The sequence below is a fragment of the Zonotrichia albicollis genome, chromosome 14 (genome assembly GCF_047830755.1).
Source record: "Zonotrichia albicollis isolate bZonAlb1 chromosome 14, bZonAlb1.hap1, whole genome shotgun sequence".
Taxonomy (NCBI): Eukaryota; Metazoa; Chordata; class Aves; order Passeriformes; family Passerellidae; genus Zonotrichia; species Zonotrichia albicollis.
Window position 1 is genome coordinate 1,378,264 of NC_133832.1, and position 19,411 is coordinate 1,397,674.

The 19,411-nt window shown below is 56.6% G+C and overlaps 2 protein-coding genes across 5 annotated transcripts; both read right to left on the reverse strand.

Annotated features, from left to right (window-relative positions):
* Positions 1-138: 138 nt before the first annotated feature.
* CCNB3 (cyclin B3) lies at positions 139-4,790 on the reverse strand. Of its 3 annotated transcripts, none has more exons than XM_005493960.4 (12): positions 4,638-4,790; positions 3,930-4,048; positions 3,764-3,847; positions 3,486-3,604; positions 2,899-2,995; positions 2,481-2,582; positions 2,225-2,317; positions 1,832-1,969; positions 1,234-1,389; positions 797-946; positions 508-638; positions 139-359 (listed from the first exon to the last, which is right to left on the reverse strand). In XM_005493960.4, the coding sequence occupies exons 1-12, from the start codon at positions 4,639-4,641 to the stop codon at positions 287-289; spliced, it is 1,266 nt and encodes a 421-aa protein (XP_005494017.1). In that variant the 5' UTR covers positions 4,642-4,790; the 3' UTR covers positions 139-286. The 3 variants fall into 3 exon arrangements, with proteins under 3 accessions (XP_005494017.1, XP_074407959.1, XP_074407960.1); XM_074551858.1 differs by having other exon boundaries at positions 2,481-2,579; positions 3,764-3,859; XM_074551859.1 differs by having other exon boundaries at positions 3,764-3,859; positions 4,638-4,775.
* Positions 4,791-7,635: 2,845 nt separating this feature from the next.
* Positions 7,636-17,905, reverse strand: LOC102072206 (protein eva-1 homolog C). Of its 2 annotated transcripts, XM_005493961.4 has the most exons (8): positions 17,507-17,905; positions 14,345-14,544; positions 10,754-10,877; positions 10,429-10,581; positions 10,122-10,265; positions 9,908-9,979; positions 9,476-9,565; positions 7,636-8,779 (listed from the first exon to the last, which is right to left on the reverse strand). In XM_005493961.4, exons 1-8 carry the CDS (start codon positions 17,712-17,714, stop codon positions 8,394-8,396), a joined length of 1,377 nt encoding a protein of 458 aa, XP_005494018.2. In that variant the 5' UTR covers positions 17,715-17,905; the 3' UTR covers positions 7,636-8,393. The 2 variants fall into 2 exon arrangements, with proteins under 2 accessions (XP_005494018.2, XP_005494019.2); XM_005493962.4 differs by lacking the exon at positions 9,476-9,565 and having other exon boundaries at positions 17,507-17,898.
* Between the last annotated feature and the right edge of the window lie 1,506 nt (positions 17,906-19,411).

Genomic DNA, 19,411 nt, shown 5'->3' on the forward strand with positions numbered 1-19,411 from the left:
AGGTGGGGAGGAGGGAATTGAGAATACCTTTCCAGCCTTCCCCCCTGAGCTTCCTGCTCCCCACCAGTCGCCGTGCTCTCACCCTCTGTCTCATCACGACACAGGGAAGTACATTGCTGGGGCTCCAGTGCCAGCATGTACAACAAACACATTTTATTAACAGTTACACATGACTTTTTTTCCCCCCTCCCGCCTCTTCCTCAGTTAAAATTACCATTACTTATGTACATGGTACCACCCTGCTTGAGGGTACCCCATTATTTACAGGCTTATTCACAGAGTAGGGCTAGGAGCTAGTGAGTGTCTCCTCGAGCTTGAGCATGTCCATGGGGGTGACTTTGGCAACCTCAAAGAAGACCCTGGAAGGAACACATTGGCTTAGAGCTCCAGCACAGCCCACACCCATCCACCAGTGCTCCCAGATCCCTGCAGAAGCCCGGGGTGCAAGCCGGTGGTGCCACTCCCTGCAGCAGGGACAGGCCTGAGACAGAGCCCCATGACTCTCACCTATGTGAGTACTTGCTGCGCACAGCGTTGAGCTTGTCACGGGGCTGGTATGTGAGCAGGAAATTCAGCCTCTTCACCAGGGGGTGCAGGTCCTGGGCACTGTACCCACTGTAGTACTCCAGTGTAGGGGTCTGCAAGGGGACAGCAGGGGCTAAGCTGTGTCCTCAATGACAGGACAGTCATCATCATCCCTGATCAGCATCCAGATCTGACCATAGCCCTAGTGCATCACCCCACTCACTCTCCATTGCAGTGCCTCCCAGGGTGCCTCGGCAGGGACAGTACTCACCCAGCCCCCAAGGTTCTTCATGGTAAGGGCCAGCAGCAGGCAGCTGGCAGCCAGCTTGGAGGGGCTCTCACGGGCATAGTCGTACTCCTGCAGGGTCATCTCGCAGAGGAAGCGGGCCAGCGTCAGCGTCTCCATGGTAGCACGGGCACACTGCAGCCGGAGGGCAGGGAAAGGCTCAGCCTTTTGAGCAATGCTGCTCCCCTTCCCAGCCTTTCTAGGATCCAGAATGCAGCCTCTGGGGCACAGGTCAGGGATTACACACAGCCAGCCTGTCACAGACCACCATCCTCACACCCTGAACCCTTTTGAGGGGACCTGGATGAAGTTTACTTGCTGCCGGCTGGGAGCCTGAAGCCCCAGTGATGCGAGTCACTGTCCCCTGGAGCCAACAGAAGGGGTGCCTGGGGACACCCAGCCCACCCTCTGAATGCACTCACCTTAGCAAAGCGCCGCAGGAAGCGGTAGGGGATGGGGATGTTGATGTCGAACTTGAGGGTGCTGAGGATGCTCATCTCCATAGCAATAAGCTCCTCTCGCTTGTAGGCATCATCACAGATATAGAGGAAGTCATCCACACATGGTGGGCACCGCTCCTGTAGGGGCACAACTGCTCAGCACCCCAAGGGGAGCTCATCCTGGCCTCACTCAGGAGATCCCAGCCACCCCGCAGGCCCTGTGAGTGTTCACATGCTGCTGGACTCAGCAAGGACTGTTAACACCCTGTGGGACTTTTGTCATGTCCGTACTCCTCCAGCCCTGGGCTTGAGCTCCATGCCTGCATTAAGTAAGCTAGGGTGTCCTGATGGTCTATGCAGAGCAGAGAGAAGCTGGCTTTCCAGGGACACCAGGACACAGGTTTCAGCCCATCATGACTGTATTTGCAGCCCTTGGGGCAGGAAGGAGGAACATGACAGACATGCCACCCTGGCAGCTGTCAGGGCAGTAACCTGGCCTTCCCTAAACCCCCTCCAGGGGCCATAGAGGCACAGCCCCTCTGAGCCCCTGTGCACCCCAGGAGAGCACACAAAGAGTCACCTCAAATTTGGAGGCAATGAGGATGGCAGTGGAGCCGATGAGCTGCAGCTTCTCTCTCATGCTCACCACCTCCACCAGGTAGTGGTCTACTAGCTTCACAGCCAGGTACAGTGTCTCATGGTTCAGCTCAAAGTTCTCCTTCAAGAATGAGAGTAGGGGTCAGAACAGAGTGTCAGACAGAAGTTAGGCCTGGCCAGCCCCTTCCAGGCCTCACAGAGGCCAGGGGTACCTATGGGCCAGGCTCAGAGGGAGGGATGTAGGTTCATCCCTAGCCCACACAGGGGGAGGATCAGCTCCACACTGGGAATGCTTGCAGGAGCCTCTGCTAGCACAGAGGTCACACATGCCAAAGGCAGCACAGGGGCTGCTCTGCAGAAAGCTGTGCCCTCTCACCTGCACCTCCACCATCCAGTCCACAAGGATAGCACGCATGTCCCCACTGATGTCTGTCTGCTTCTCCATGTAGTCAGGAAGCATGAATTTTTCCTGCCAAAGAGCCAGCTGTCAGGGACAGGGCAAACATCTCCACCTTCAAACAAGCCCCTTCTCACCCTGTGCAGTGGTCAGAGCCTCTGGGCAGTCAGTGGCCCTGCCTGCAGTCACTCCTTCCCTGGCCAGGGCTGTCACCCCCTGGACAGGCATCACCCACCTCTCTTTCCCGCATGTATTCAAAGATCTCCTTGGCATACTCTGCATTGGCGTAGGGGTCACCCAGCTGCTCCTTGTCAATGTCCTCCACTGCTGGCACCTGCTGGTATGGAAGAGGCAGCAGTAAGGGGGAGGCCCTGCAAGTGCCAGTCACCTTGTTGGGGCAAGGCTGCTGCTCCTCTGCACACCCCTTTTCCACCGCCTTCAACACCCCACAGTCCCTGCCCCATTCTTTCCCAGGGGATGATTCTTGAAGGAAGATGGTAGTGCACTTTGCCCTCCCCTCGCCGGCTTTCCATCACCCTGGCTGAAGTCTCTCCAAGGCCCAGAGCACTGCCTGGTGCCTGAGCACCCCTGGTGGCAGCCACAGAGTGGTGCTGTGATGGGCCTGGGGCAGTGCTGCAGCCCAGGGTCCCTACCCTCTGCTCAGGGGGCTTCGGTTCCTGTACAGACTTCTCTGGCACAGGATCTTCTTTGGGCTCTGCAGGAGCTGGTGGGGGAGTTTTCTTCGTTGACCTGGGAAGGAAAAGAGCATAAATCATGGCTGGGAGAAGACCAAATTTCTTGGCTGAAAAGAGGCCTTTCAGAGACTCTTGCTGCTTCAGGAAGGGGCAAAACCACCCCTGAAATATCCCCATAGACTCCTACAACCACTTAGGTTGGAAAAGACCTTTAAAGATACTGAGGACAACAGTTGCCCCAGCACTGCCATGCCCACCACTAAACCATGTCCCAAGGGCCACATCCACATGACTTTTAAATCCTTCCATGGAAGGTGACTCTACAACTGTCCTGGGCAGCCTGTGCCAGGCCTGGACAGCCCTTCTGGGGAAGAAATTTTTTCTAATATCTAACCTAACCCTCTCCTGCCACAACCTGATGCCATTTATAGAAGATCTACTAGTTCCCTCCTCCATCTGGCTCAGCTTCCATCACCCAAGGGAAGCCCCTACTACTTGTCCCCATGGGATAAGTTTGCAGCAAACCCCTGCCCCCAGCTACTCACTTTTTTAGGTTGATCTCGTTGTTCTTGGCCACCCCTAAGGTATTATGTGCCCTCTGTGCCTTGGGTGGAGCAACCTTTGCAGACTCCTTCTTCCCTGCCACCACCTGGTTCTTGCGAGCCTGTTTGGTCAGAACAGGGGCATACAGGGGCTGCACAGCAGAAAGCAAGGTATGCCCTGCAGGGAGACTTCTCCTCTTCCTAATGGGCATGGGGCATGCCCCCCACCATGGGGAGCTCACAGGGGGTACCAGAGCTGCCACCCTCACAGAAGCACTCACATTGGTGATGTCTCCAAACGCTGATCTCTTCTTGGGCCCGCCCTGGGGTGAGGATGAAGACCGCTTGGCATGACAGCTCTCCTCCTGCAGTAGAGGCTGTTAGAAGGTGGTGGTCAGCTGCCCCACAGGAGCCCCCCCTACAGCCCTCGCTTGGCTCCGTGCTCACCTTCTCAGGATTGACGTTCTCTGCAGCAGGCCCTGTCTTGCCTGCTCGGGACTGCTTGGTGCTCAGCATCTTGGCATTGCGTGGCAATGGCATCCTTTCCCTCGGTCTCTGTGAGCAAGCTGGGGGCAAAGCATGATGTGATGGAGGCTACTGCCCACCTGCCTCCAGGGACACCCTCCTAGCTTGGGGCAGCACAGGGGGAAGTTTATCCCTCCTGGGGGTTAGCACAGCAGTACTGACCCCTTTCCTGAGCACGGCAGGTGGGTGGTGCCCCAAGACAAGCCCAGGCTCGGGACAAATCTGGCTAGAGGTGCTCCCAGGGAAGAAGGGACACAGACCCCAAAGACCACCACCAAAAGCACTCTGCTGGGTGAGATGGCAGGGGGGACAGGCAATTCCCAGATTCCTGCATCCCAGAGAAGGATGCAAGGGCTTGCACTTCCTCGGAGAGCTGGAGGTCTTGGAGATCCCCACTCTCCCACAATCCTTCAGTATCCCCTGGGGGAGTCGGGAGTCCCAAAGTTCTCCTCTCTCCTGCATCCCCCGGAATTCCCAGGGAAGCCGGGGATCTTGGAAACCCTTACTCCCTTGCATCCTCCAGGGTCCCCACGCCTGCCATCAACTACGGGCCCCAGCGCTGCCCACTCTCCCGCAGCCGGGGGGGATCCCCCCAGTCACCCACACCCGGGATATCCCCTCCCCACTCACCCATGCCCGGTGCGCTGTGCCGCACCTCCGGCCCCGGCGCTTTTGAAAGTAGCAGTTCGGTAGCGGCCGGCCAGCACTGGCCGAGCCTCGCCCAATCAGTGCGAGGCGATGCCAGGCGGCGGCCAATCGGCGGGCTCAGAGGGATGCAGTTGCTAAGGGGCAGGGCGGTAGGGTTTAAAATTCAACGCCGATGACCAATGGAAAGGCGAGCATGCGGCAGGGGCGGGGCGAGCGCCGAGCCGGGCGGGCAGCGATTGGTGGGAGCGGGCGCCGTTTAAATCCGTTCTGCGGGACCGTCGTGGCGGCCGGGCCGCAGAGAGGGGGCGGCCGAGGAGCGGCCCCGGCCTTGCCGTCCTTCGGGGCGGGTGGAGCGGCCTCCGCGGGCGGCTGGCTCCACTGCGTCCACCGCCCCCGCCCGCAGCCGTGGGTCCGAAGCCTCGGGGGCTGCCCTTTCCCACCGGGCTGGGGGACAGGGTGTTTTGGGGGACAGGGTGTGCTGGCCTTGCACCTTCCTAACCCAGCGTCGGGAACAGAGGGCTCGGATCATCACAGAACAGTTTGGGTGGGAAGGGACCAAACTGTCCCTTAAGCTTAAGCTCAACCCGTTCCACCCCCTGCCATGGGCAGGTACACTTTAGACGAGCTCAGAGTGCTCCCTGTCCAGCCTGGCTTTGGACGCTGCCAGGGATCCAGGGGCAGCCACAGCTTTCTCTGGGCACCCTGTGCCAGGGCCTGCCCACCCTCACTTCTCACAGGGAAGGTATTTTTCTTATGTCTAGTCGAACCCTACTTTCACTGTCTGAGGTAGCACAGGAGCGGCGTTCATGTGGTGTCGTACAGGCATGACTGACCAAGTTCAGGGTGAGACTCGCTGGGACTGCCCCATCATCCGCAGCGACAGGGTCAGAGTTACCAAGGCACACGCCAGAGTCACTGTGATATGGGCTTGTACGAGATACCGGCCGCTCATCGAACATCTGCTGAGGGTAAGAGCACTGATCAAGGACCAGCCCTGAGGCATTGCAGTTCCTGGGGAGAGCCGTGCCATGCAGCCTGGCTGCCGGACAGGGAGAGCTTGGAAAAGGCTTGCTCAGGCTGTCAGTTGGCTTGGAGTCAGTTTCATGTGTCAGGAAAGGAATGCAGGAGACTGTCACTCACACCCACAGCTTGCTTTGTTCCTTGATAAACTAGTCTTGGAAAAGCCACCCACTTTTCATGGGTGAGACACATGATCCATGTTTGTATCCTTGATGCTCAGTGTATCACTCTGCTCCTTTGCGAGTTTCCAGCACAGTTCTTTGCTTTCATGCCACCACCATACAGTGGTCCTGTGCCCTCAGTAGCTCCTGGGGGCTTTAGCACTACACTGAGCTCTGGCACAAGTGAAGCCCCCGCTGAGGTGAACTCAGCAGAGCACAGCACTGCAGCAGAGGAGAGCTTCCCTCGGCCACCAGATTCCCAGAAAAACCTTTCAAATTCCTACGTTTAACCAAAGAAAATCCTTTCAGATAAATGCACACTCATGTGCTGCTGTTGTGGGTGGAGCTGATGAACCCCTGGCTAGGGAAATACAGCAGTGCCAGCATCTGGGGGGATTTAAACCTGCTGCCCAAGGGCTATGTGAGCAGGATCAGGCACATGGCTTGGCTGCATGTGGGCAGCTCTGACGCATCTCCAGCAGAAAGACCTGGATCATGGACAGCCAGGAGCAGAATTCTGCTCACAGGTTAAGTGGAGGTTTAAACCTGGGTCCCACACATCTTGGATCCCTTCAGTCCCCAAAACTGGTCAGAGTTGCTGCAGCCCCAGCCCACCTTGTTCCCTCCTTGGCCATTTGTCTTCTCCAGATCCAGCTCCCCCTGTGTTACTGCTTCTCTCTTTGGCCTGGGGGTTCCCTGGGGCTTACTTGCTGTTGGTTTGGGATCCTGTTGGATCCAGGAGCCTGCCTTTCCCTGTGCATGTTAAGGCAGTGCATAGCCCGGTCAGAAATACAGATTGGGTGCATACCAGCCAGGCAGAGCCAGGACACATCCCACTGCCAGTGGTTATCCTGTGGGATAAGATCCTCAGCCAAAACTCCCCTTCAAGTCTGCCCACAGCCCTGTGGAGGCTGGGGTGAGCTGCCTGCTTTGGGACAGTTTCACGTCTGCCTATCCTGCCCAGGCTTGGCCCTGGGAAGCAGGCTTTTCCAGTCTCCAAAGCGCTGCTGTGCTGGTGCTCCTGGCAAAGCTCTTGGGAATCCCAGCCCTGCTTCGGGGGTATGACTCCCACCATGCAAGCTGAAATTGCCCCTGGACATGGGGCATGTGGGGGAAAAGATGAGGAGAGCAACAAGTGCCAAGGTGAAGCCATGGGTGTGCAGCAGGAGCTGTGCCAGCTGTCCAAGTATTGTGGCAAGGCTGTGGCCTCAGTCCTGCTCACAATCTATGGATGCTGGGGGGCAGCTGGAGGTGAGACCTCCGCAAGCTCTGCTTGGGCTCCGACATTCCCCCAGCAAACCCCCAAATCAGGGAGAATGCAGGTCCTTGGCTCCTCTCGCTGGACTCCTGCTGTATGCTGACTCGAGAGCATTTGTGCCTGGCATGTCCCTTTCGTGAGGAAAGCTGGGTTTCTGCTTCCATCCAGACTCTTCCCACAGCACTAAAAGAGCCTGTTCTGCCTTTTCGAGTTGGAGCAGACCCCAGCCCCAGCATGGCTTCCTGGCACCGCAGGACTGCTGAGAAGCCCCTCTGCACAGTGTCTGGGGAGCTTTGCTCCAGGATTGCTTGCCAGATAGGAAGCCCCAGGCTGAAGAAGAGCAGCGAGGACAGGGAAGCATCATTCCTGGGTCTCAGATGGACTGCTTTTCCCCTTATTCTTTCCTGTGGTAAAACAGGCCCAGCTTGTTGCCTTCCATGGCCTAGTGCCAGAAGTGCTGATGGGAGGCAAGGTACTTCTCTGCACAGGGAGGGCTGAACTTTGCCTTGTTTTTTTTCCCCTTTTCATTACTAATGACCAAGGTCAGGGAGAGATATTGTGCCTAAGAGCTGTTGCATTTATTCACTGGAAAAAAACACAGCAAGTTAAAACTTGGGGTCTCCTGCCACTGGGGAAAATAGAGAGGAAAGCACAGGGCAACAGGGGATGTCAGAGCTCCTGAATGCCTGCAGGTAGGTGAGAGCCTGTGGTTATGCTGAGCTGCCAATGGCCCCAGCCTGGGGAGCAGCTCCCTTGGCACAGAGGGCTTCATGGCATGCACCCTGGTGGGGCTGTGCTGGCGATGCCTGCTGTGCTTGCACATCCACTCCACCTGCCTCTTCCTATGTCCTGGCCATTCCCGCCTCTCTGCTGCTGACATAATGCCTAAGTGCAGGGTGTGTTTGCAGCACCAGGAGTGGAAGCCAGTACCCAAGGAGAAACAGGAGCAAGCAGCTTCAAAGGGCTCAGGATAGGCTTGGCACAGCTGATCAGGGTTAAACTCTAGAGCCAGAAAATGCAAGCTGAGAACAGGGAGGTTAGGTGAGGGTTAGTGGCATCTGTGGCAAAGGAGCCCATGGCCCACAGAACCATTACACAGCCCCTCATCACACTGAGAGTCTGCATGTCACCCCCAGCTGGTGGAGCAGTAGATTGATGGACACACTGGAGCAGCCATGACCCTGCTGCTGCTCAGGATGTCCAGTCACCCCAAGGAGCCCAAACTCTTATGTCTCTCTGATGTTGGATCCCACGGAGCCTGCACCCCTCTGCTGCCCTCCAGCCATTTTCTTCCAGTTCTTATTTGGTGGCCGATTTGATCTTGTGTATGGCATATGGGCTCGACTCCTTGGGCATCCAGATCTCCTCCCCACTGTGGCCCTGGTGCTCCACTGCTCCCTCCATCGCTGCCGTCAGCTCGGGACCGAAGATGCTGTCGGTGGCCCGGTAGGTGCGGGTGAGGCGGCGGAAGGAGGAGTCTGAGGAGCTGTCATCAGGGATGTCTTCATCCTGCTCATCCTGCAGCTTGGTCCTGCCCAGCTCTGAGCTGCTGCCCAGCTCTGGGTCTTTGAGAGCCTCCCCCACCTCCTGGAGGAAGGTTGTTTTGGGGCTGATGATGCACAGCAGCAGCATGAGGCCTCCTGAGACTCCACAAAGAAAGTAGAGGGCAACTTTCTCTGGGACACCTGAAGGGAAAAGAAAAGAAAGACACCGGGGTACAAACTGCTCTGCAGTCTGCGGGGTATCAGTGCCTGCAAAGCCCCTCTGCCAGGCATACGGGAGTAAGAGGAGGGGAGCAGGGATGCCCTCATCACCCAGGCTGCAAAGATAGGACAGACCCTGCCCCAGTGATCATGGAAGTGTCACCTAGACCCTCATCAGCATCCACCAGTCCTGAAATGGACCTTTCCCCAAAGGAAACCTCCACTGGGATGTGGGGTAGGCAGAGCAGGGGAAAGAATAATCCCTTGTGGGATTAAATGAGTAATTTCCTCTGGCAAGGGAATTTTTTGCCTGCAGAGAAGTGGTCTCCATCAGGGCCTGCAGACAGGGCAGGAAGGAAAAGACCCACTGGGTAATGTGGCCTGTTGGAAAAGGAAGGTCCACAGGCAGGACTGTAGCCACACCGTGACTCTTGATACTGTGGGTCTCTGAGGCTCGTTCCGCCTCTGAGCTCCCATCCTACCAGTCCACCCCAAACCCAGCATGGGTGCTTGGTGCCCTGCTCCTTTGTGTGCCTGTTGGCCCTGCTGGAGAGGTCTGGGGTCTGGCTGCCTCTGAGATGAGCCCTGGGTTCAGCTGGGGCCATCCATGATGTCAGCCACCCCCCCAGCCTGTCCTGTTTCCCCAGGTGCTGCATGAGACCCAGGGAGGGCACATACCCCAAAGGTGAGCAAAAGCTGCCAGAGAGCTAGAAAAAATCATGCGGTCTTCCTGGAGCCTGGAGAACCTGGGCCCTTTGTACCAGCCACCTGCAGTGACAAGGGGGTGCAGGCTCAGGCACGAGGTGCTCTCAGTGCCCTGTGTCCCGGGTGCCTGCTCCTGCCTGTGCTTCCCCATACCACACTCCATCTTTCCTGCACAAGTGTCTGCTGTCCACAGGGATGACCCTGTGTGTCTTCCTCTCCCCTGCTCCCAGCAGATGCCCCCTCCATCCCCTCAGAATGGGCACTGACCAAGGGATGGTTTCCACCATGGGACAGGGATGCTAGGCTGGTACCAGGGATGCAGACAAACCATGGAAGGGCTGGTTCACCCCAGCACAGACATGGTGCCACACTGCTTGTGGTGTAACCTTCCTCCCCCCACATTACCGTGTATGTAGTCCGAGAGCAGGAAAGGGTCCGAGGTGTCAGGGCCCACCTCCTCCAGCAGCTGCTTGGGCACTGCAAGGAGAGCACGCATCAAGCATCACCACCCTGCTCCTCCCCTGCAGTCCCTGCTTCCCTGGGGGGTCCCATACCCCTGCCTGCCTGGCATGGGGTGGGCAGAGACACTCCACCAGTGGCCCCTGTGGGGAGCTCTCACCACAGGTGTAAGAGACTCGCAGCTGCTTCTTCATGCCAGGGAGGCACGGGTCTCCAAAGGTGGCCTTGTCAGCAGCCACAGTGCAGTTCCCCTTGCGGTGGCACTTCTTGGAGACCCTGCGCAGAGCATCTGGAGCCACACACTCTGCAGAGACATGAGGCATGGACCCATGGGCAGAGCTGCTTGCCCCTCCCTGCTGGGCATCAGCCAGCAGAGGCCAAGGGACAAAGGTACAGCCCAGTGGTGGACTTGTGCCATACTCTGCATGACTCCTGCACCATTTCTGTCTCAAACCATTCTGGCATACCTATATGGGGTTCTCCAGTGTTCAAGATATCACATTCTGGTTTGCCCCGCAGGAATCGTCCATAACTTGCAGAATAAATGGCCAGGATGGATTTTGGTCGACACTGCAGCCTGAGCTTGTCATTCTCACACACGGTCTTGACCCGATGGTTCCCTAGGGAGTGACATCGCTGAGTGCCCTGATGCATCCTGAATCACCTCTCTTAGGCCAAGGGAAGGGTTGAAATAGGGCTGCAAGGTGCAGGACCAGCCATGCTCTCCTCCCTGCCCCTTTCTGAGCAGCTGAGGTCAGGGAGAGCCCATGCCCAGACTGTGCTCCACCTCACCTGGCCGGCACTTGTAGGAAGCGATGAGATACTTGTGTGTCCCAGGGCATGGGTCTGGCCCAAAGACCTGGCTGTGCACTGAGAACTGGCACCACTGCTGGTCCTGGCACTCAGCCAGCAGCTTCTGGAGAGCAGAGTGGAACAGGTGTGAGTTGGGTGAGAAGTCCTGAGGCTGTGCATCAGTTCCATCACCATGCTCAGGGAAGTGGCCTCTCACCCTATAGAAATGTCCCATAGCTGCTCCTGCCCACCCCTGATGCAGACATCCCAATTCCAGTGCCTGTTCCTGAAGCAGTTCCCCTCCTGCACCCACTGACCTGTGTGTCCTACACAGCTGTTACAACCTGTGCTGGCATCCCAGTAACATAGTGTACCCTACCGTACCGTACCGTACCGTACCATACCATAATATACCACCATAATATACCGTACCATAATATACCACCATAATATACCATACCATACCATACCATACCATACCATACCATACCGTACCGTACCGTACCATACCGTACCATACTGTACCGTACCATACCATACCATACCATACCATACCATACCATACCATACCATACCATACCATACCATTCTGTACCCTACCATACTGTACCATACCATACCATACCGCAATATACCATACCATACCGTACCATACTGTACCGTACCATACCGCAATATACCATACCATACCATATCATACCATACCGTACCGTACTGTACTGTACCATATCGTACCATACCATACCATACCATACCATACCATACCATACCATACCATACCATACCATACCATACCGTACCATACTGTACCGTACCATACCGCAATATACCATACCATACCATATCATACCATACCGTACCGTACTGTACTGTACCATATCGTACCATACCATACCATATCATACCATACCGTACCATACCGCAATATACCATACCATACTATATCATACCATACCGTACCGTACTGTACTGTACCATATCGTACCGTACCATACTGTACCGTACCATACCATACCATACCATACCATACCATACCATACCATACCATACCATACCATACCATACCATACCATACCATACCGTGCCGTGCCATACCGTGCCATGCCATGCCGTGCCATGCCATGCCATGCCATGCCATGCCATGCCATGCCATGCCATGCCATGCCATGCCATGCCATGCCATGCCATGCCATGCCATGCCGTGCCATACCGTCTTGTACCAGGCTGTACCGGACCGCGCGTCTCTAACATCCGTGCCGGCGCGCACTGACGCGGCTCCCTGGGCTCGCAATGTCCCCGCGTGGCCACAAGATGGGGACGAGCGTTCAGCCACGGGCCGGTCGGGCCCCGCCCGTGCCCGAGGCGGCCGCGGCCCCTCTCCCCTCCCGCGCACGGGACCGGCCCGCGAGCGGCCAAGGCGGGCCCTGGGTTCTGCCGGGAGTCCCTGGGTAGCCCGGCCTTGGGTGGCTGTGGGACTCCCTGCCCCTCCGTTTCCCCTCTTTGTCCCCACGAGTCCCACAGCAATGGCTCCGTAGCGGAGCAGAGGCTGCCGGCAGAAGGGAGGGGTTTATTCCCTTGCTGCCGCTTCGTGACTCGGGCCTGGGGATTCCAGCGCACACAACGGAGCGTCTTCTCATCTCTCGTTATCCTCCTCTGTCCCTGTCCCTCCCGCCCAGCTCAGGACTGAGCCTCCGCTTGGTCTTCACTGCCTGCCAGAACGGAAATTCACTAAGGAAACACAAGCAATCTCTGTTCCCAGTTGCTGCCTAAACAGAGCTGAGCTTTGGCCGCAGCTTTGCTCTCTTTGCTCTCTGCTCCAGACATCCTTGCTCCTTAAGCAGCAGCATGTATTCCAGCCCTGTGCCAGCATGGCCACCCCACCTTTACCCAGTATTAACCTGAGCTATACAGACCTGCTCTCAGACCTGCCCTTCGGTTTCCAAGCACCTCTGCCAGGCCATACTCTCCATCCTGCAGAGAGGGGGATCCTGACCTGTGTTTGCAGGATGGCTCATAGGACCAGCCTGGTGCTGTGCCAGCATGGTCTGGCTTGGTGCTTGCAGAACTCCTGGAACATGGAGAATCCCAGAAGGGGATGTATGGTTGGAGCAGGACCAAGCAGGAGAGCCCTGTGAGCTCCTAAGTAGGGCACTGGCTCTTTTCCTTTTCTTGTAGGCAGCTGCAGTCACGGGCTTTGCAGCAGGTTTGCCCCAGCCCTAGCAAGGAGCTGGAGCACGGTCTTAGAAAAGCAGCATATGAAATGATGTCCCCATCAAGGGACATTGGCATTAGCTTTGAGGACGTTTCATCTCTTTTCCTCGGTCAGCCTCTGCTTTCCTACCCTTTCTCTGCACCAACTGCTGCCATCAAACTGGCACCCCTTTGGTCTGCTTCACTAATCCAGTCCCTGGGACCTGCCAGCACAGATGAGAGCTGCTTCTGGCAGCTGCCTACTGTGTGTGCCAACCCACAGGGGTGAGTGCAGCATCTCAAGGGGTCCTGTCTCATTTCATGAACCCAACAGCCTGGCTACGGCACTGCCCCTCTCCCAGAGGCCAGCCCCAGATTCCAGGGCATTCTCCGAGCCTGCTGCTTCCTGTGGGATTGCTCCAAACGCCATCTCAGGACACAGCAGTGCCGCCTGTGCCAGGCTCTACTCTGGAACGCATGGCAGAACATCTCTTTCACCCTTAACTTCCAAAAGTGGTCTAGGAAGAGGGCCCCACAGTGAATGACAGATGATACAAAACTGAGAGGAACTGCTGACTCCCTTGAAGGCAGGGAGGTCCCATAGAGAGACCTCAAGAAATTAGAGGACTATGCAACCACCAACCACAGGAAATTCAACAAGGGAAAGTGCTGGATTCTGCACCTGGGAAGGGGCAACCCTGGGTGTATGGACTGGGTGTATGCTGCAGGTCCTGGTCAACCACAACCTGAATATAAGTCAGCAGCCAGGAGGGCCAACCTTGTCCTGGGGGGCCATCAGGCTCAGCCAGGCCAGGGAGGGGATTGTACATGTCTGCTCTGCATGGGGCAGACTCACTTTGAATATTGTGTGTAGTTTTGGTCACCATAATATAAGGAAGATATGAAACTATTAGAGACCAAAGGAGGGCAACAAATACTGTGAAGGGCCTTGAGGGGAAGCCTTATGAGGACTGGCTGAAGATACTTGGCCTGTTCAGCCTGGAGGAGTCTTGAGGGGATCCCCATTTCGATCTACAACTTCCTCATGAAGGGAAGAGAAGGAGCAAGTACTAATCTTTCCTCTGTGGTGACCAGTGACAAGACCTGAGGGAATGGGCTGAGGTTGTGTGAGAGCTTTAGGCTGGATGTCAGAAAAAGCTTCCTCTCCCAGAGGGTGGCTGGGAACAGGCTCCCCAGATAAGTGGTCTCAGCACCAAACCTAACAGAGTCCAAGAAGTGTTTGTGATTCTTTGATTCCATTATTCTATAATCCTGATGCTGATGAAAACCTCCTGAGGGAATGGTGAGGCTGCATTGCCTGCAGCCCCCCAGCCCAGGCAGGCAGCTCAGTGATGTGGAAACAGAGGGTTGTGCAGCCTGGCCCTGGGATCCCTCCCTCACCAGGTGGGCAGTGGCAGACGTGCACTCGGTGCTCTCCTGGGAGGCGTTGCCGGGGCTGGGGCAGAGGTTGGTGCTGGGCACTCGGCGCCCATAGAAGGCCCCGAGGATGCTGATGGTGGTTTTGCGAGGGCAGACGATGAGGAGCTGCTCTCCATCACAGGTGTGGGCAGTGTGGTTCCTCAGCACCTTGCGCAGGTACCCTGGAAGGGGAAAGCAGGGGTGGCATTGTCCAGAGGAGACACCAGGGCCACAGCAGTGGTGGCACTTGGGCACCCAAGTGCTGGTGGCAGTTAGTATATCTTGGGATGAGGCACTTATGGAGTGAACAAGATCAGAGAAGAACAGCAGCAGAGAAGATGGGCTTGCAGCAAACCTTGCAAACAGCATTGCTGGCAGGAGCCTGGAAAGCAGCACAGAATAGCTGAGCTGGTTAGCAACAGGAAAGGAAAGATGGAGGCAGTACAGCAAGTCAGAGAAGATGGAGAAATCCTGTAAGGAGTTATCAAGTGTTTAGAGAAAATTAGGCTTGCTATGGGGCCATGGTGAGGAGAGAACAAGAGTGAGCCAGAGATGGTCCCCCAGTGATGATCCCTGGAGTCAGGGTGAGGAGGATGCTCTCTGTCACAAGTCTGTCACAAGTTGAGCCATGAGCCAGATGAGAGAAGGGTCCAGGGGCTGCTGCAAGCTCCCACAGCTGGCTGGGTCAGTATGGATGAGTGTGAGCCACAAAGTCATCACTTGAGCCCAGGTAACCTCAGGTCTCTGCTGAAGTGTGTTGCTGCAAACTATTCCCGGCCCACAACCCTTTCAATGGGAACTGGCCCTTCCCTCCTTGAATTCCCATCACAGAATGCTTCTTCCTTTCAATCCTGCCTAGTTCATATCCCAAACTACTGCACCTGTTCTTTTCCCTACGACAAAGTGGGACTGTCCTGTGTAGTCTCTCCAAGGGCTTAACATGCAGCATTGGCTCCAGTTAGCATTGGCTGTACTGGATGGGCAAGGATCTGTTTTAGTAAGAGCTTTTCAAGCTGCCAGGTACTCTGAGCAGACACCAGTTGCTGGAGAAGACTGAGGAAGCAAGAAAAGCTGACAAAATGTGATGTGTAAGTCCTGAATGAAGCACTTTGCATCTTTGAATAAAACAAAACGAAAGAGGAAGCATCATAACCAAAGGGGAAGCATTATTTTGAGGCTTGGGAGACTGCAGCAGGGCAACATGGGGCTGCTGAGCAGATCACAGACCCCAGACCCCAGCTCTGGAGCCTTTGGAGGAACTTGCAGCTCAGCCCCAGGCCAGTGCTGGAGCCTAGGGCAGGACATGCACCCTGTCCCCCAGCCCCCAGTGTGTCAAACTCCTCCAAACCGAGACAAGAAGGTGGGAGCATTCCCCCCACCCCTGCAAACTGGTGCCAGGCTCAGCAGCACAAAGGGCCCCTTTCACCTTCAGTGCTGCCACTAACCCTTCAGCATCTGCAGTCAGCATCCCTCCCTGGGATGTCAGCGGGTGCAGCTGGGAGCTGCCTCCAGCCTGGAGTGAATCTCTCCCTTGGCATTATCCCTCACAAGCTGGGATGAGCAAGTGGGTGGCCACAGCATCCCAGAAGCAAGCCCTCAATTGCTTCTCTGCATGATGGAGGAAAGAGGAAAGGAGAAGTACAGGAGGGTGGATGGCAGTAGACAAGGTGCTCTAGCCAGGTCAAAGCTCCAGATGCAAAGATGCTCTTTGAATGGCACAGAGCTGGATCAGACCCTTGGAGTGCAGAGCTCATGAAGAGGGGACAGGACAAACTGTCCTGTCCCTCTCCTCTGGTTGCCCTATATCACTGGATGCTGGGGCCTGTGAGGGGCACAGGACCCTGCCCAGGCTGCCAGCCCCCATCCCCTTCCTCTGCATCAGCCCCACACCTGGCAGCAGTCAGATGCTCCTGAAGGTTTCAGAGCCACCCTGGCCTTGACCTCTGCCTAGCACTGACTCCAAACCTGCCTGCCTATACCCAACACTGCTGGATGTAGGGCTGCCTAAACTCCCCACTGCTGGGCAGCCTTGGATGCAGAGGGCTCAGACAAATCCTAGGGATGGCAGGGAAGTCAGGGGAGAAATATGAGAAGAAATGGGTTTCCCCAAATCCAGCCTTGAGGCAGCCACCCTATTCTGCTGTCATGCCAGCTGCCGGCACCAGTGGTTTGTATTTTAAAATTGAGGCTCAAACACTGCCATGGGTGCAGAGGTTTCTCCATCACACTCTTTTGGGTCAGTGAGCAGTTGTGAAGATGGTTTTTGGGTGGAGCCATGTCAACGAGGCTGTAGGCAGACTTTGTGAGTGATTCCTGCCAGTACAGCTGACTCAATCTCCGGTGCTGTGGTTGTGCCGTTAGCTCTGCCCCGATGAAATCACATCCTCCTCACCACAGCCCACACTGCAGCATCAGCCCTGCACCCACCTGGGCTCGGCTGAGGAGACGGAAGGCACACATGGCTGTTTTCAGATGATCCCTGGGGAACGCCTGGTGCCCAGCCTGCCTGCATCTGTCCTGACTGTTCAAAGAGCTGGGACAGAAGGGATCCCAAATTTCTGCCTTGGCTACACCTATAAGGTTCACCGGCACAGCCCTGGGGAGAGCTTCTGCCCCATGCTGTATCCTCTGGCAGGGGACCCTGCAGCACCCCTGCTCATGAATGCTCTAGCTGGGGCACAGCCACCAGCTCCATCTAGGGACCACGTACAGCTTCAACCCAACTCTTTCCTCTCCTCAGGGCAGGGAAGGCTGGCAGGGTAGCCCTGAATGCTCCTTCAGCTCTACACACTGCCCAGCACTGAGGACATGAGCAGCGTGGCTGAGGGGATGCTCAGCAAAGCTTGGGGACTGGCTTGATGTTTGTTTCTTTGAATTTCTGCCTGCAAACCATCCGAGAGAGCTCAGCAGAGCTGGGGAGCCACTCTCACGCACCCCAGGGCTGTGGGATGTATGCAGTGTGTTCTCAGAGAACATCCCGGTGCGGAGATGAAGAAGTCTTAGCATTTTGGGGAAACTCACTCTGGCCTGCCATGCTTTATACCTCACTTGTCCCTACCCCTCCAAAGTGCTGTCGCTTCTCTCTCCCATCCTACCAGTGCAGTTCTCAGCATCCCCCTCCCGCCCGCCTTCGCCCTGACTCACCGGAGAGCTCCGGGCTGGCCTCCAGACGCACAGCAAAGCAGAGGAGGACGGCGGTCACTGCCGGCCGGAGCAGCCTGGCCATGGCCCGGCCGCCGTGTCCCACCGGCCGCTGGCACCAGCCGGGGCTCGGCGGCGGGCGGGGCTGGCGCTGCGCGGGGACAATGGCTCGCTTCTGTGCCCTGCCCCTCCCGGCGCTCGGCGGGCACATGGGCACTCGCCCTTAGCCTGCTGCCCAGGGCCAGAGGCTGCTCGGGACAGCTGGGTCACTCTCAGCGCAGGAACACTTCCCCCAGGGCACCCTGTGCCTTGGCATCCCAGTGCTGGCAAAGAAACTGACAGCTCCTTCCCTCCTGCCTCTGTTTCCCCTGGGCACAGGAACAGGGCTTGACAAGGTTTCCAAAGTGCCCCCAGTTTTCTGCCAGACACGGTGAGACAGAAATCCAGATAAATGTGTGCTGTAATCTCGATCTCGGCAAATGTCCGGCCATTCACTCTGTGAGGAGGAAGGGAAAGGCTCCTTGAACTGCCTCCCAGGCGGCTGTTGCTGCAGAAAAGACAAACACCCTGCACCCAACAATGTGGGAAGGGACCTCTTTGCTGCCACGTTTCTGCCCCCCAGTCTCTGTGGGGCCAGGTACTGGGCATTCTGGCACCTTGTGAGGAGGGCACCGTGTCATACTGTGCCTCCCACCTGCAGGATTTAGATCCCTGCTTGCTGCTTCAGCTGGAGGGAAATGCCGTGGACTGGAGCTGCTGGCTCTTCTCCCGGCTGAGATCAGCAGAGACAGCAGCAGCTGGCAGTGCCAGGAGCCATCACAGCTCTCAGAGGCTCAGCACTGCCCCGGCAGGGGTAGCTGGGGAGGCTGTGGCAGCAGTGGGTGCTGGCACACCTCACCTGGGGTGCACAGCAGGAGCTGCGTGGTGGGTGTGGAGCTTGTGGTGGAGGTAAGGCCATGGCCCTGGGGGACACTCACAGTGCCATCAATACATACCTCTTGATTATGGGAGTATGAGTCAGAGTGTCCTGTCCCATTGAGTAGGGTTCCAAATTCTCCCAAAGTTTTGATGGGGCAGAAAAAAATTTCCTACCCCCTGCAACCCCCAGTGTTAGCACCACTCTGGGCTGTGTAGCAGGACCAGGGGAAACATCTTTGTTGTGGAGTCAGCTCCAGGGGTCTGCAAAATAATTTCCCATTCTAATTGCCTTGAGGGAGATTGCTGTCTGATCAGGGGTTGATTATTTGCGAAAAGCTGGAGCTTATCTGAGCTGGGGCGGGGGGGGGGGGGGGGGGGGCTGGCTGAGTCAAGCATTGGGGATCCCCATTTTGTGCAATGGTACCAGCTATGTGGTCTAGGGTGCAAGACAGGTCTTGCCTAAGAGTTAAGCCTGTGTGTGCTGGGAAGCTGTCTCTGCTGTCTCTGCAGCCAGGGTGATCTGACTGCAAACAGTTCCCTCCCATCCTGAGAGGAAAGCAAGCTGTTCATCCTTCCTGCAAAACAGCCCAGTTCCAGGAATGGGGCCCTGCTGAAGGTCAGTCCTGAAGACCTCCCATCCTACCATCCTGCTAAGCACCACATAGCTGGGCAGCTGCCAGGGGCACTGTGGGGCTCCCCACTGCTCCCCGGCATGCTTCAGCATCTTTTATCTCCTGCTTAGCTTAAGATTTTGCAGTCCTTCCCACCCAAGGGCTATGCCCCACCTTCAAAAAGTCAGTGACATGTGCCCAGACTGCTCCACTCAGCTTCCCTGAGCACTTGCCCCGTGCAGGCCAGCTCCTTGCAGCAAGGGGTGCTCAGCAAGCCACACAGGGATCCCCTGAGGGTGCTGGGCTGAGAGAGGAGCCCTACGTTCCCTCCGGGTGGCCACCTGTCATAATGCAGCTGCAGAAGGCAGCGAAAAGCTCA